The sequence below is a fragment of the Pterocles gutturalis genome, unplaced genomic scaffold (genome assembly GCF_000699245.1).
Source record: "Pterocles gutturalis isolate BGI_N339 unplaced genomic scaffold, ASM69924v1 scaffold23494, whole genome shotgun sequence".
Lineage (NCBI taxonomy): Eukaryota > Metazoa > Chordata > Aves > Pterocliformes > Pteroclidae > Pterocles > Pterocles gutturalis.
The window spans coordinates 19356-35277 of record NW_010136437.1 but is presented as its reverse complement, the minus strand read 5'-3'; the positions used below and the strand labels follow the sequence as shown (position 1 = coordinate 35277).

The 15922-nt window shown below is 36.4% G+C and overlaps 1 protein-coding gene across 1 annotated transcript in view; it reads left to right on the top strand.

The window, feature by feature from the left end:
* The window catches only part of ATG5 (autophagy related 5), a 52332-nt gene that overhangs the window by 21263 nt on the left and 15147 nt on the right, over window positions 1–15922 (top strand). The window contains exon 5 of the mRNA XM_010082307.1: window positions 7131–7225. Within this exon, the coding sequence (XP_010080609.1) occupies window positions 7131–7225 (95 nt within the window). The remainder of the gene's footprint in view (window positions 1–7130; window positions 7226–15922) is intronic.

The window sequence follows — 15922 nt, the reverse complement described above, 5'->3', positions numbered from 1 at the left end:
TAGGGAAACCAGAATTTTACTGGTTTGCTTTATAATGTTAAGAACAGAGGTTGCCTCGCACGGCTGATTTCGAGAAGGTTTCACTGTACTTAATGGGAAGGCGCACCTGTGGAATCTGACACCTAAGTGAGACATTTAAACAATCTTTTGAATACTTTCAAATGCTAATTTTAATTTCTCAACTCTTCATAAAAGAGAAACAAGAAAAACTTATGAAACCAAGAAAACTTTTAAAGCACATTGTATCTTTCAGTGTGTTTTTATAGGCTTTCGTTTGAGATGTAATAGTTTTAAACCTCTTTGTGAAACAGAATGAATGACCACAAAAAAGAAAAGAAAGTAGCATTTGTGATAACTGCCTTGTAAGTAATGGTACATCTGCAGTCTTTTTCTTCTGTGAAACTTCAGTTTTCTTCAGTTCTTAAATACAGGAAGTGTTATTTGTGTAACACATTATGGTAATACTTACGGGATATATATTAAACTTACGGTTTTGGAAAAAAAATCCAATTTTCCTTGTTTGGAGAAATGTAACTGCCAATTACAAGTGTAATTTGGTGTAAATGTTTCTGCTAAGAAGGAAGCACTTGAATAGGTAGCGTGAGAAACTTTTCAGTTTTAAGGGAAGAGCCGTAATAGTGAGTTGTGGCAAAATCTTGTGCTGGTAACAGCTGGTAGGTATTCATAACAACCTTTACATGCCTCCTCCCACCATTTCTGGGTTTGTGTTAATCTGCTACCAAATCAGGAAGGTAAACATACTTTTCTGTCTATTGCTTGTGCTGTGGTTTTTCTTCTTCTTCAGACTTCAGTTAGCCAATTTTTGTCCATAAACCAGATTTTTTTTTTAGCTAGAGCACTTCTCTGGGACAGGTGCATCTGCATCACTTTGTCCCATATCATGGATGTCTGACTGTGGTAGGGAAGTGATACAGGCAGACTGTATAGCTATACTGACCTCTTTTCCTTTGTAAGAATAGTTAAAATTCTTCAGTCAGAATTGATGGAAAATGTTACTAGTGTTCTTGCTTTAATAGTGTTATGGCCATTTTTATCGTGGATAAAGTGGATTTTCAAGTGGGTGGTTTTTTTCCTCTTGCCTTTTGTGTGGGAAAATAAAGGCTTTCAGCTTTGAAACATTAAGACTGTGGGCCTAGTGATGACTCAGGATCAAATGAAATTTCAACTGTTTTTAGGGGGAGAGCTATATTTTTTGCATGGTTCAAAGAATTAATACCTGCAAGTTCAGTATATAGTGGTTCTGGTAAAGGAGGGGTTTTGGATTCAACACAGCTGCTTTTCATCAGTCGTGGAGAGACGTAAGCAACCATACCCTGAAATTTTCACAGGCATCCTTTGTAACCAGTGAAGACTAGACTTGGTATTTCTGAAACATGAGTGGGTGAAATACACAGTAAAACCTCACAGCCATTTTTAAAGCTTCTTTATATATTATAAAATATAATTAAGTCGTTATTTTACTGCAAATATTATAGAAAAAGAATGCAATGCTCATTCATACTCTGTAGGGCTTACCGAAAGTTAAGTGGCGATATTGAAGTGTTCTTATTAAGGGAGAGAAATCCTGCAAGCATTCAGAATATGCAATATTTTATCTTTTAATGCATGTGATCTTTCTTGGCTTACTGACAGAATCAGGCCTGTGCTTTCTTGCATTTCTTTCTAAATGCAGTCCTGGGATTTTGAGGGGCAGAAGTCATGTTTCTTTTGGGTTATCACATTCCTCTTTAGAAATGTTTGAACTGACAAAAAGAAAGTGTCATACATTTTCAGCATCTCTTCTGTGCTGTGGTACACATGGCCCACTCTGGTTTGAGATGTATATTTCTCCTCTTTGTAGAGAGCTGGTGGGAGCAATACTGTTCTTTACCTCAATCCAAGATGATGAGCATGCTTTGGTAGCTGAACAAATCTCTAATCTCAACTGGACATTTGAAACTTAAATTGGGCAATATGTACTTGGAAAATATTAAGTAATTTAATGAGAATGAATGAACAAGCCAATGGTTTCTCAATCACAAAGCCATCTTTTTTTCTTCTTCTTCTTACCTGTATTACTGCCAAAGTAGTAATATTTTACAATTTTCTCTCTGTAGAGATTTGGTTAACTATGAAGAAAGGCTGAACAATTCTTCTGAGCTTTGAAAATGGGTGAATTGGTTAAAAGAAGATTAAAAAAAAAAAAAAAGTCATTGCCTTCCTGGGCTGGTAGTTAAAAATTTATGGAAATTGATCAAGTTTTCTTATAATTAGTGTCAGTTACCTGCTTATTCTGGAGTTAAGATAGCATGGCATACGCCAAACATTGGCATTGCTGGTATTGTGGAACCCGAGAGGTGCAAAGTAGAGATCCAAATAGCTCTATACAAAGTCTGCATCTGGTGCTGTTTTTTAATTTTTCTCTGTTATTTAAACCCTCTCCACAGCCTTCTTGAAATATCACTTCTGAAGTCAGTATTCTGATAGCAGTTATATCAGTGCCAAATACAGAAACAAAATAATTCCTTATTAAGGTATTTCTGTTTATAAGATTAAGGTGGTTTGATTTAGTTCTTTTGTGCACTGTACTACAGTGGGAACTCCATTTTAATGGGCCATGTGCTCTGACTGTTGCGACCAGTGTCTTATTGCAAGTTACTTGTAGATATAATTTCTCATTCTGTGATAATTGCCCATATTCTTTTTTTGCATACACTGATCTCAAGCTGTGCTGCATTGAAATGCATATGTTGATTGCAAGCACTTGAGCAGTGCACTTTACCTTCTCAATGATCCATCCTGGTTACCCTTTTTGTAAAGAGTTGGGTGTAAGAGATGTACCTAACATCGAGATCAATGTGAAATTTTAAGTTACTTGAAGCGTGACAGCACTTGAGTTTCAGAGAATGACTGTAAGACCCTAACACAAGTAAAACTATTTTTTCTGATTGTCTGAAGAACATTGACCCTGGGTCTCAGCCGGAAAAAGAGGCCCAGACTTCGAAATTTCAGCCTGGACTAACCCTTAGTTAACACTATTTTATAGTAATTTCAGCAGTTACTGTCTATTAACAACGAAGTATGACTGGATTTGCTAACAACTTTTTAATGTAACAGTTATAAATTCGGATTAATTTCAGTGATTGTTGAAGGCTTTCCAGTCTTGCTTAATGGAGGAAATGACAATTCTCAAAGTGTTTCCATGTAACAGTCTTGTTTTTAAATTGTTTTAAAGGGCATTTTAAAGGCATGAACAATTTCCGTGATTTCTGAACCCTAAATGCATAATGTGACACACTGTATTTGTAGATTTTTCTGAGGTTTAATTTGTTGCTTAATGAATTTGTGTACTGAGATTATTGTTATGGATGACATTAAGTCCTTGTAGTTTTGCCAGCTCTTACTGCTTCTAGTACATATGAATAGATATTTTCAAAGATGTCCTTAGATTCTGTGCCTCTCTGTAGTACTGAAGGCTAATGTCTGGTGTTTGGACATGCAGTGACTGCGTTTCTAACAAATTAATATTTATAAGTGACTTAGCTGATAGATATTTCAACTGGATCTCTCCTGCATTATTTGGTTATTAACTTTCTGATCTTTGACATAAAATACAGACAGAAAAGGTTTTTTATTTCGCTTTAGGAAAAATTATATAGCAACCATCCTCTCTTGTTTAAGCAATATGATTAGTAGTTATCTGAAACTTTTATACTGTCACTAATCTCACTTCTGTTCAAATCTTATTGCCATTAATTTAAATATTGTTATTCAGATATGAACATCTGCCTTTGGCAAGTACTGTTTTTTTGCTAATACAGAAACTCTTTAATACATTGGTCAAGCACTTTCTTAAAAACAGGTGGATTGTGGAAAACAAAAGTAATCAGATTTGACTGTTATGGGAGTTCAGATGTCATCTAGACTGCATAAGCTTTTCATAAGGGAGTGAGATGAGTATGTAAAGTGCTTTTGCTGGTAGGTGGAGAACTCTTCCTTGTTTACTGGCTTGATGAAAACTCAGTTTTGTTTTGATTGTCAAACTTCCGGCCAGCACCTTCTGTCTTTGAATCCTGTCTAGCCAAGGCACTAATTAGTTCCTATAGCTCATCTTAGCATTAATAGCTTCCTTAAGTCTGTTTTGTATAAATAGGAGGTACTGACACAAAAATGTGAGAATGATGAATCCTTTCACTTATATTTTCAAGGGGACTTGGAGGGGGGGAGCGGTGTTTTGAGCAGTGTTGGGGTTTTGTTTGTTTCTTTTAGGGTTCTATGAAAGCAGTTATTTGTGGATTTTGTGTTCTGGAGCTTTAGGATTCTGGCATTCAGCCAATGCTCCTGATGCTAATAAGAGCTTTTGCCAGGTCATATATATTGGTATGCAAACTGGATAGCCTTTTCCTGATGCTTACTTTAAAGTTTTGTGTTAATTTTTCTTTCACCCAACCCGGTTTCCTGTAGTAAAAGTATTGCTGTCCTCGACACATCTTACCATAGATACAACATAAGGTTATAAAGGTGAGTTAGTTTAGATGGCTTCAGACAGTGCTGTACACACAGTGGAGGTGGGTCTTAAGATGTCTGACTCCATTATGTCTTGCTAATTTACTAGGAAGTTTTTCATTCCCAGGGATATCAAGTGTATTGAAAATAACTTGGTTACAAAATGAAATGAGTTAATCATTCAACTGTTGCAGATTTGTTGCTGTTATATTTAGAAATTACAGAAGCTAATAGAAATGTAAACATTTTGATAGAACAATAGACCGTCTTGAGCATTGTCTGAGTGTTTGGAGAGTAATCTGACAAGTATAAATCTGTAAATTTACTTGCATGATTGAGTTAACTGTACATTACATAGAATCATAGAATCATCCAGCCTGGCCTTGAACACCTCCAGGGATGGGGCATCCACAACTTCCCTGGGCAACCTGTTCCAGTGCCTCACCACCCTCACAGTGAAAAATTTCTTCCTAATGTCTAGTCTAAATCAGCCCTCTTCCAGTTTACATTCGTTACCCCTTGTCCTGTCACTGCATGCCCTTGTAAAATGTCCCTCCCCATCTCTCCTGTAGGCCCCCTTCAGGTACTGGGAAGGCTGCTGTAAGATCCCCCTGGAGTCTTCTCCAGGCTGAACAGCCCCAACTCTCTCAGCCTGTCCTCACAGGGGAGGTGTTGCAGCCCTCTGACCATCTTTGTGGCCCTTCTCTGGACCCTCAATGTCATTACCACTGTTTGGCTTTTTTGTCCTTCAAAGATTCACTCAATTGCCATAGATGTTTTGCTTATCTCTGTTGAATTTTGAAGACAGTAAGCTGTTTACCCACTTTCCTAGTTAGTGTAGTGCGAGCGTTAAACAAGTAAATTAAATTAACGTTTGCTTTATTTTTGTTCTGGTAGGATGTCTCCAAGTATGTAGATCCTTTACTTAAGAATATCTGAAGCTCACTAGTTTAAGTAGGTCTTAGATTGGTTTGTTTTGTGTATCACCATAATTAATGGTTCTGTCAACTGAGTTTACAGTATAGTCAGAAGTGGTAATTGAAGTATAAATCAATTAATGCCTCCTGTAGCATGCCTGCCCACACAACCTGTAGTGAAAGCTGTAAGCCGTTCTCAATGCTGTCTCCAAGGATGCGGGAAGTGTGCTAAATCTTCACCTTCCCACTGACAGAGTTCATGAGGAACATGCAGTCATGCTTTGTGTCAGACATTGTAGGCTGGGTATCCCAAATGCAGGTTTGCTTGGGTGCACTTGGCTGGTGAGCTGTGGGGTAGCACCCTGTGTCCAAGCAGCTCCTACATGGTAGCACTGGCTGCAGCTTGGGTAAGTGCTTGTCAAGAGGTGCTTGCTGCTAATCGGGGAGCAAGGGTGTGGAAGTACTTTCTGAGATAAGTATCAGGAAATGTTTCTGCAGAATACCTGGCAGGGGTTTGTTTACGGTCTCTTGGATATTCCTGCCTTGTGTCACACAGGAAAAGCAATGTGTTATAAATGCTGCAAAATGTATTAACTGTGTCCTTAGCACTGTGCTGTACGTTGGAGTGAAGCAAATCTCAGACTCTTAATTTTTTGCAATTGCTTTAAATTGTTATCAGCAGTTTTGGAAGTGGGAAGAACCTTAGTTCCATGAATAGATTTCTGAATTTTACCTTCCTTCAAGAGAGCTGAGTTCTGTAATGGTTATACCACCAGGCATCCTGAGACTCGGCTGAACATTGTGCCAAGGAGAGAAAATCGGAGCCTGTGTGTTCCTTCTGAAGAAACGTCTGCTATGTTTGGTGTCTTGGAAAGTTAGGGCGTATAAGGAAATATATCTCTTGCTCTTCCCTTTCCAAAGCTGCCTTCTCCAGTAAGGCTGGCAGCAGCTTTATTCATCTTAATTCTTCACATTCCTTTCTGTCACTTCTGGTATTGGTTGTTTGCTTGTTTTGAATCACTTATTTGCATATGTAAAAGCCTTTACTGCTCTAGACCTATGCTGTCCTTAATACATTTTAAGTGCTGTAAGCTATTCGGTTCTTGTGATGTCTGAACAGGATGAAATGGTGTGCTGCTTCGGGCTACTTTGCTGAACCTAGTTACCTGGATAATATTTTTAAAAATGCATTACAAACATAACTGTTATTTTGGAGTTATGTCAGGAAACTGGCAGTATATTTTCTGATTATATCAGATTATTTAAAGATTTGCATATCCAAATGTAAACTCAAATAGAGTTTCTCTCTATTTGACACGTATAGTTAAGAACAGCTAGGTGTTTTTAATGAATTGTGGCACAGTGTGGCCCAGAGAATGGAGAGATAGGAACTGTTAGGTGAGGCAATAAAATCCATCATTTGTGGCCCAATATTTCCCTAACAGTGGGAGATACAATATGAATTCAAGTTGCTTTCTCTTCCAGTTCAGTAAGTTGCCACATCACTGTTTTCGTAGGAGAATGCGGATGACTTACCTTTGGCTTCAGGCTAAATAGGGAAGAGAAATGTGGGGAAAATAAATTCATACAGGTCAAACTTCTGTAAGAAAAGTTTGCATATTGTTAAATAGTGTCTCGTTTACCTCTTTTAGCTGAAAAAAGAATATATGTTATTTATATTAACAAAATCCAATTTTACCTTCACAGATAAATTTGAGCAGTTTTGGGCAATAAATCGAAAACTTATGGAGTATCCTCCAGAAGATAGTGGATTTCGGTACATCCCATTTAGAATTTATCAGGTAGGAAACAATGAAATAAAACTACTTTTACCAAACTCTTCCACTGAGGTGTCATATATCATAATCTGTTTTCAGAATTGTACATTCCTTTTTCTAACTTTATGGTAAAACTTTGTGTGCTCATCTTTGCTGGACCCTTGAGTGGTATGAATTAGCAAAGACAAAATAGACTGTATTTATTCTAATAGGCAATTGCCAGTCATTATGTTGTGAGTATGGAATGCTTAAGAATGTGCTAAGGCTGGTATAGATGATGTTTGTTTTTTGAAAAAGCTAATTATGTAGTTAAAATTAACTGCTAACTATGAAAACTGCTTTGGATGCAAAATGCCCTTTGAAAGGTCTGAGTCAAACATTTCAGGAGCAACCCTTTTCCCTCAACTACTGTGCAGGCTTTTCTTGTTGGCATTATAAGGTGAAAGTAATGCTGTAGGTCTTGCATCTAGTTCTTACCTTTGTCTTCTAACTTTGCATTTTACAATCCAAAACTAGCTTTGAATATTTTTTTCTGATTTAATACACCAGTGCTCTGTTTTTCTCAGCAGTTTATTTGGAGACATATTCCTTGGAATCCTTACAATTTTTCAATGTCCCCTTAGTTTTTATAGCATTAAGGTCGCAATGAAGTTTGAAATCAGGTATGTTTAAAAGCTTGTACAGAATTCATGTAGCCTCTCTATAAATTAAACAGTTCTGCTCTGTTTTGTCTTTTAAATGTAAATAAATGGAAATGTTTCAGTTTTGCACCTGTAACTATCAAAAAAAAGTCCCTTATTCATGGTACTGAGTAGTCTGATACTACTTTCTAACAGGTTTTAATGACTCTACAAACCTATACAATCTTGCAATGGGACTGAAGTATCTTTTCATGTTAGATATAAGACGTTCACCATCATAGTGAAACCTTAGATTGAGAACGGAAGTCAGTTATTTTGTCAGAGATCGTAGCAGATGGCAAGGTTTGTCTAAGTATCAAAAAGTACGTATCGGGAAAAGTAGTGCACTCACAGCATTTTGTTTGGTTGGTAACTAAGTTGTTTTTTTATTCTCTGATACTCTTTTTTTAGTCTTTTAATAGAAATAATGTAGATGGGGCTTGTGAAAGGGAGGTTTTTGCTGTCTGAATAAGGTAGAGACCTTTAAGCCATGAGGACAATTTTCTATGATACCACATATTTCATGCTAGTAAAGCTTTTTTTTTAAAAAAAAAAATCAACTTCAGTAATATCTATCCCTTTAGCCAGTAGTACTTATCTTCATTCTCATTATCTTTTAAATTTGAAACCTTGCTGCAGTTGAAACCCAAAATATCTAAGAATAGAAGACTAAACGCAAATATGGATGATGCTGAGACAGCCTTTGAGGAGGTTGGTGTGTATTATTTTCAGTAATTCTGCTCTTAATATTTCTAAATATTTTCAGTAATGTTCCTCTTTTTTAAGAAGTGGACCCAGGTGTTTAGCTTTTTTTGTTTGGTTTGTTGGTGTGTGCACTGATTACTGCTCATCATAAAAGTCTATGTACTTAAGGGAATTTTCAGATAGTGTTAGGAAGGATGAGATTATAATTTGATTCCAAACAAGGAGTTTATTCCTGTAGTTTTAACATAATTTTACAGTACTTAGTGACAGACTTGCATATGCTGAAGTAAGTGAATCAGAAGTATTCTTAGGATGTATTTAACCCCCACCTTGGTTGCATTTAATTTCCATTAGTGCTGGTAGAAGTCAGCTTTGCATTCTAATCGGTTGCTTGCATATCCCCACATAAATACCTGAAAGATAATTTAGCCTGCGTTTGTGTTACAGTGGACGTTTATTCTCTGTGTTTTCACACAGTGTTTTTGTAGATACTTAAGGACATACAGGTGGATGGCAAAGAAATTACTAGTCCTTGCCTTCAGTGGGGAGAGTTCTTCCTCTTAGTCTCCATACCTTCCATTACCCCAAAGTTATTAGAAGGAAATTCTGTGAAGGGAACTGCCTTTGGCAGTATGAGGTGGATGAATTTGTTTTCCTTCCTAGACGTGTACTAGATTATGATATCAACTAAGAAAAATCAGACTTAGCAACCATTAAATGTGACTGAGAAAAGTTGCTGCCGAAAAAAATGCGTGCAATAAAGTGATCTTACCTGCTTTTCAACGAAGGCCTGATATTTTGAAAACTCAAAGCCTCTTTCAATTATAAAGCTTGTCTATAAAAACACATTTCTAAAGAATACAATGAATCATACCTCGTGTGGTATCCAAATCTGATGGTGTGTGGGGGAGAAAGAGATGGCAAAAATACCAACGTCGTGCTTGGGTAAGTCAAAACTGAACTAACCACAGGTAATTTTAAAAGCCCTTGTCCAGCACCTCTTCTTTTACATGTAGCAGCTAAGATTGGACCAGAATCCTGGCGTCTACTGTAGAAGATGAAGAAAAGGATTGCATATCACTAAGGATCAACTAATTTGCAATTTTAGCTAAGAGATCTAAGAGATATTGTTCTCAGCTGTTGCAGTCTAAACTGTGTTGTCTGGAACTTGCACCAGACGAACCTTTGACATAGGTGGAAACTTCTTCTACTAGACATGGTTTAAAAATAGTGATTATGTTTTTGACACTTATACTTACGTGCATCCAAAAAAAAAATGCCCCACTTCATCATTTCAGCTGTATAAGCTGCTGTGTCTTCAGTTGGCAGTTACACAAAAACTTTTTTGCCTTTTTGTCTGATAGTACTGTTGAATAGAGTGTCTTTTTAATTTGTTCTTTAACAGCAAGAGAGAAAATAATAGTGCTGTTTTGAGTATATTATGCTTTTTTTGTATCGTTTGACTTGAGGATTTTTAGCCTTAGTTAACACTGTCTAAGCTGAAACCAGGACACCCATGTTTACAAGACCAGCTGGTTTTGCACTTTCTAATTGAACAAACTATATGGCTGATAGATGGCAGGAAGTTTTCACCAGACTTTGACTCCGGGCACTGTGATGGGGCATATTAAGTCAGGCACCAGAGATAAGTCTCTATGTGCTGACAGAGACTACCCTGATGGAGTACTGTTTGCTGTCTTATGCTGCAGATGGGAGCACCCCGAGTCTCAGTTGTTGTACACTTAGTTTGCACCCATCCCCGAGTTTTGGTATCTTGCTCTCTCCCCATGTCATGGTCACCCACTTGCTCTTGCTTGCTCTCTCCCTGTTGGTCTTCCTCCCTCTGGAGTCTGCCCTGTGAGTATGTAGGGTTTAAAGTTGTAAATAGGATTTCATACTTGAGAATAAAATTACAAAAGTGGGTGAAAGAAAATGCATTATAACTATTCATGACAAGTTCTTCTGAAGTTTTCTAGAGTCTCACTTGGCTAAAGGCAGGCTGGCTGTTGTGTGTTTGCTAGCCCAAGAGAGGATAATCTGGGATTGTTTGTTTGCGTGTTCCGATATTTCTGTACTGGGACGTGCCATGGTACTGCAATGAGCATTTCCCTTGCCTCTGTTTTCTCAGGGTTTTGATTAGGTTATTGATTTTACTGGCTAATTACATAGTAGGCCTTAGCTTTGAACAGATTTTTCCTATCGTAAGTCCCTTAAGATGTGATTAAATTGTACAGTCAAAAATTATTATGTTTATCTGCCTTAGTAATGAGAGTGAAATTCTTCATACTTAGTAATACATTGGTTAAGTCCAACACTTTGTTCTTTATGTCAAAGTTGCAGTCCTGAGATGTCTATTTAAATGTCTACCATTAATTACCTCTTCTCTAAAAATAACAAGGTGGGAGGTAGAAATTGAATATTCTAACACATTAAGCACATGGCCCATTCCCAAGCAATGGAAGACTGTTTTATTCCTATTTCCACATTAATTGTCAGAGCTCAGATAATCAATTGCAAAACCTGTTACAAATCAGGATCACAGTTTGGCCCATGTTATGACAACCACTCAAAAAACTGATCGAAACAGGTTGTTTGAAAAGATGCTGGGCACACCTGTAATAATGAATCCATCCTTTTGTACTAGTAGGTTGTTAAAATCTTTTTTTTCTTTGGGGTGAAAAGCCTCATTATATTTCAAGGCTGAATTTGTCTGACTTCAGCTCCAGTTTCTAGATTTTGTTTTGCCTTACACCACTTTAAAGTCATCCGAATTTCTAACCTCTGATTTCACTTACAGAGTGATTTCAGCAGCTTAATTTTTCTTTGATAAACTGAATCAGTTGAGCTCTTTAAGCCTCTTGTCATGAGGCTTGCTTACCAGTGCTGAGGTTGTTTTTTCAGTCTTCTCAAAGACTAGCTGATATTTTGATAATTAATCATCAGAATTAGTGTTAAAGTTAGGAATAAGTAGAGATCAAAAGTAAAGTTTATTCCTATAGGGTTTTAGATCAAAAATAGTTCAAGCGCTGGTGGGATAGAGGTAAAGGTAGTTGCTACTTGAAACTGAAAATCTGAAATCTTTTGTGAAAATTTTTGTGACAGAAGTTGAAATTGCAATGACTCATCAAGCAAAAGAACTAGAAAATGTAAGTGCTGTCGACCTGAAGAGGGCAACACAACACAGCAAGTTTCAACGTCTTGCTGGCTAGTGCAAATGCTCTTGAATAAACTTCTGTGTAATACCTTATTTACTTCTTATTTATTAAAAATTATGTTCTAATAAACGACCTGTTGAAAATAGATCAATTTATTTTTAAAAAACTTCCTTTTACAAAGAGAAAGTTTGAGTAGGAAAATAATGTGAAATGATGGTTGATTTGTGTAACAGAGCTGTGCTCAGCTGAATTTCTGTGCTGAAAAGAGAAAAACTGGTTTATCATCAGTGAAGTACACTGAATGACTTATTAGAATAACTAGTGGTTCAGCACTGAAGAAACAATAGCACACTTTCACCAATTTGAAATTACTTAAAAATCAAACCTCTATGAATGAGAAAGTTTAAAAACTTTGGTAGACAAATATTTTTCCTAGTGCCTCATTACAGGAAAAAAAACCAACACTCTTCTATTAGGTATTGTATATGTGTGGGCAGCATGATCTGCAAGTTGCTATGAATACTTGTTTTCTGAACTTGCTGAAATAATAGCAATTTGACAAGTTGTCACCTTGAATTAAAGGTCACTGTTACCACGTTTGAGGTTCCATAATTGTGTGAGCTTTTCTGGTTTAAGTGCAAAGTGAAATGGGTCATCTCAAACTGACGCTGTTAAAGATGACTTTTTTTACATGTTTTCTATTAAGGAATGTCCACACAGTTCTTTTAAAAGACTTAAGGAGCTCATGTGCAGGAGTTCAGCCTTGTGCCTTTAAGAATCTCAGTACAGGATGGGGGCTGTCAATCAGAGTTTTAAAAGAAAAATTCTGTGATTATAAACTATTGTCAGATATGTGACTAAAGTTTACATAAATATTCCCAAATTATCTGTAAAACTGTCAATCTGCCTAGTTCAGAGCTATTGTAAAAGTTGCATAGTGCTTAGGGAAGGAGGTGCAGAAGAGATGAGGCTATAAAACCTCAGTTTGGATATTTTCTTTAAGCAATGGTTAAACTGTTATGAAGCTGGATAGCTTTAAGCTAGCTCAGGCTTGTCCATAGGAGCTACAGTAATTAATCCTTCTGAGTTGAATGTAGATGTAGCTTGTGTATGAAGAATAAAGTAGTTTTGTGTGTATGAGAAATAGTTTGTTGTGATTCTGAATTACATTATTAACTCATTTAAAACAATTCAGGGATATGCTGGATTCTACATATTGGTGAAAACTGGGTAGTATTTTGTTTTATCTTATCAGATCCTTTGTTTTTTCTTATCAGATACTTATCAGATATTCTTAGAAGAATCTAGGTGTGTCAAAAACCAGTAGCATCTCAGTAGCTAATAAATTAACTTTGTAAACAGTTACATAGATAGTTTTGTTGTTGTTAGCAAGAGATGGGTCAAAATACATTTTGAGTTACAATGAAATGATGAACATTTTTGGTGAAAAAAAAAATTGTCTATTCCTAATTTGAAAATGCCTTTATCTTACTAAATATCTTATGCACTCCCTAATCACAATTTCATAGTTACTTTTTTAGCAAATGATTTTTTTATAAAACTCTAATTTTTCATCTTTTCTCTGAATTGGCTTATGATAATGAATTTGGATATAAATAAATTTATGTAAATGCTCATGCTGTAAATTTGAATTTAAACCATGAGATTTTAATTCTTGTGGTTCTATTTCCCTGAACAGTTTTATTAAGGTAGTACTCTTGTACATTTATATATCATCCTAAATTTGTTAGGAGCATTAATATATGCATGTAATTAAGAAAAATAATTGCACTTTTCACCTTAAACTTGAGTGTTCTTAAGACTATGAAAATGTTGAGAGGCTGGGATGAGGACAATGAATGAAGCAGTAATTCACTTGAATTAGCTCTGTGTAGAGTTACAGATCTTGTAATTTAAATGCAGTACTCTTTAGTATATTGCTGTCTTCCTTTTGATCATTTTACTTCTCTGTTTCACTTGGTTTAGTCAACACTGGTTTGCCGCTTTCACTATATACTTCATTACATGGTCAGGTTCTTATTTTGTAGCAAGAGAGATTTTTCCTGCCTGAAACTTGCAATCTGGAGCTGTATTCCTCTGAGATTGTCTGGCTTTCATACTCTGATGTAATAGCAAAAAAAAAAAGACCCCCCCCCCCCCAAAAAAAAACCCCAAACAAAAAACACCCAAAAAACCACCACCACCACCAAAACCAACAAAAAGCCGAACAACAACAGCAACAAACCAAAAACACCCCACAGCTGGTGAACTGCTTTGCGTTCAGAAAAAGGGGAAAAGCAGATACGGAATTTTTTCTTCATAGGGATGAAGAATGCCATCTTCAAGGATTATTTATGTGGCTGTGCAGTATGTGCAGTGCCTATTGCTTAGAAATTAAACTAGAACAAAGCCTGCTTTGTGATTATGATGCAGAAAGTTAACTCCACATAGATGAAAGTCACTGCAGTACCTGTTTTGATTTGTCAATATGCCATCTTATTTTTCCTTTACTTATTTTCATGTAAAATTGCACAAAATTGAGGATTAGAAAATACAGAAAATGTTCAATTTTTTGGAAGGTACCAAGACTTTTATTTGCACTTTCCAGAAGACTGAAAGCAAATTGCACACGGGTAAGTGTGGAATGGAATGAACCTGTTGGGAAGTGGGATGTGACACCATATTCTAGAAATATACTATGAATTAACAAACATAAATTTCAGAAATCTTGACTACAGGAGTTTCTTCTAGTTAATTGTTATTGTAGAAAACTATGGAATTATTGGTTTTAATGCTTTTAAGTAGATTGAAAGTGTTGTATGAAGTATTGTACCATTCATTACTCTTAAGCAAACAATGTAATGTTTGCTTTTTGTGGATGTAAATCTGTTTGTAAAGTTGTTTGCTTCATAGGTAGTCAGTACTCAATTGCTTACTTTCAGGTGAGGCTTAGGTCTGTATATGCGCATGAGACACTCCAGCTGTGACAAGCACTATTGTTTTGTTGTCTCTGATTCTTCAGATACTTTGATATTTAAACAATTACAAATCTGAATCGTTTTCTGGGAAGAGAATTTAGTATTTCATGGCCATAGATACATTTTAGACATCTTTGTCTTCTCAGTGTTCAAAAAAAGCTGTCTCTTGGATCTGTTTCTTCTGTTTAGTCTCTGCTATTTCTGGCCTTGTGACCGTTGCCTGCAATATGTTCTGTTGTCACTTTTGTGAGTATTGACTTTCTTCTGCTTCTAGGATCTGTACAACTCACTTGAGGTTAAATAATGCAAATTCAATTGTTCAGAGAATATAGGGCTACTTTCCCTGCACAAACAAATTTTACAGATCATTTGAAAGAACAGGCTACAGCCAGAATATTGTTCAGCTGTGCTTGTTAGGTATTTTGACATGAAAGTGGTTGTGAGTGATGCTTCTGCAACTTTTGGTGTGGAACTGGTAATGAAACTTTGGGCAATATATACTCTTGCTGAAAATGACCCACAAGGTATAACGGGATAATTGCTTTGGCTAATATTTGTTCCAGCTTGTCCTAAAAACGTTTGTATGGGTTGGGTTTTTTTTTATATTCTGCCTCTTGATTTCAATGCCCAGAGGTCTATCTGTTTTTCTTTGACCCTTCTCATAAAGCAGCTGGATGATCACCACCTTCAAACCGTTTTCTTGAAACACAGGCACTGGGTAGCATTCCAGATGTACACTTTCCCTGTCAGAAATGTTGTAGCACAGATGGCACCCAATAAAAAGCCTATTTAGTGAAGCAGTTTGAGTTTTTAGATTGTTGTGAAGCAAAATTGCTGCCTCTAGGTAGGAGATCTGCACTGTGTTTTGGATTACAGCATGCACCCTGTTAGTTCTAGAGGTTTTTTGCCCTTTCTGTCAAAGGTCACTTAGTTGGATGTACCTGCAACTTATTTGCAGATGAAGAGTTTTTTAGGGCTTTTCCTCTGCTTGGTTACTGATAGGCTTCTTAGAGAACTTGATTTCTCTCTCCTTCCTCTTTTGTGAGGGATCTTTTTCCTCTATGGGAACCTGTTGAATGACTGAGCATTCTCTTAGTGTCTTTATGTTACTATTATCTGTTATTGAAGCTCTAAGCAGTTCTTTAAACCAAAAGGGCTGGACGGTACAAGTTCTTATAGCTGGTCCTTCTCATATCACCACTT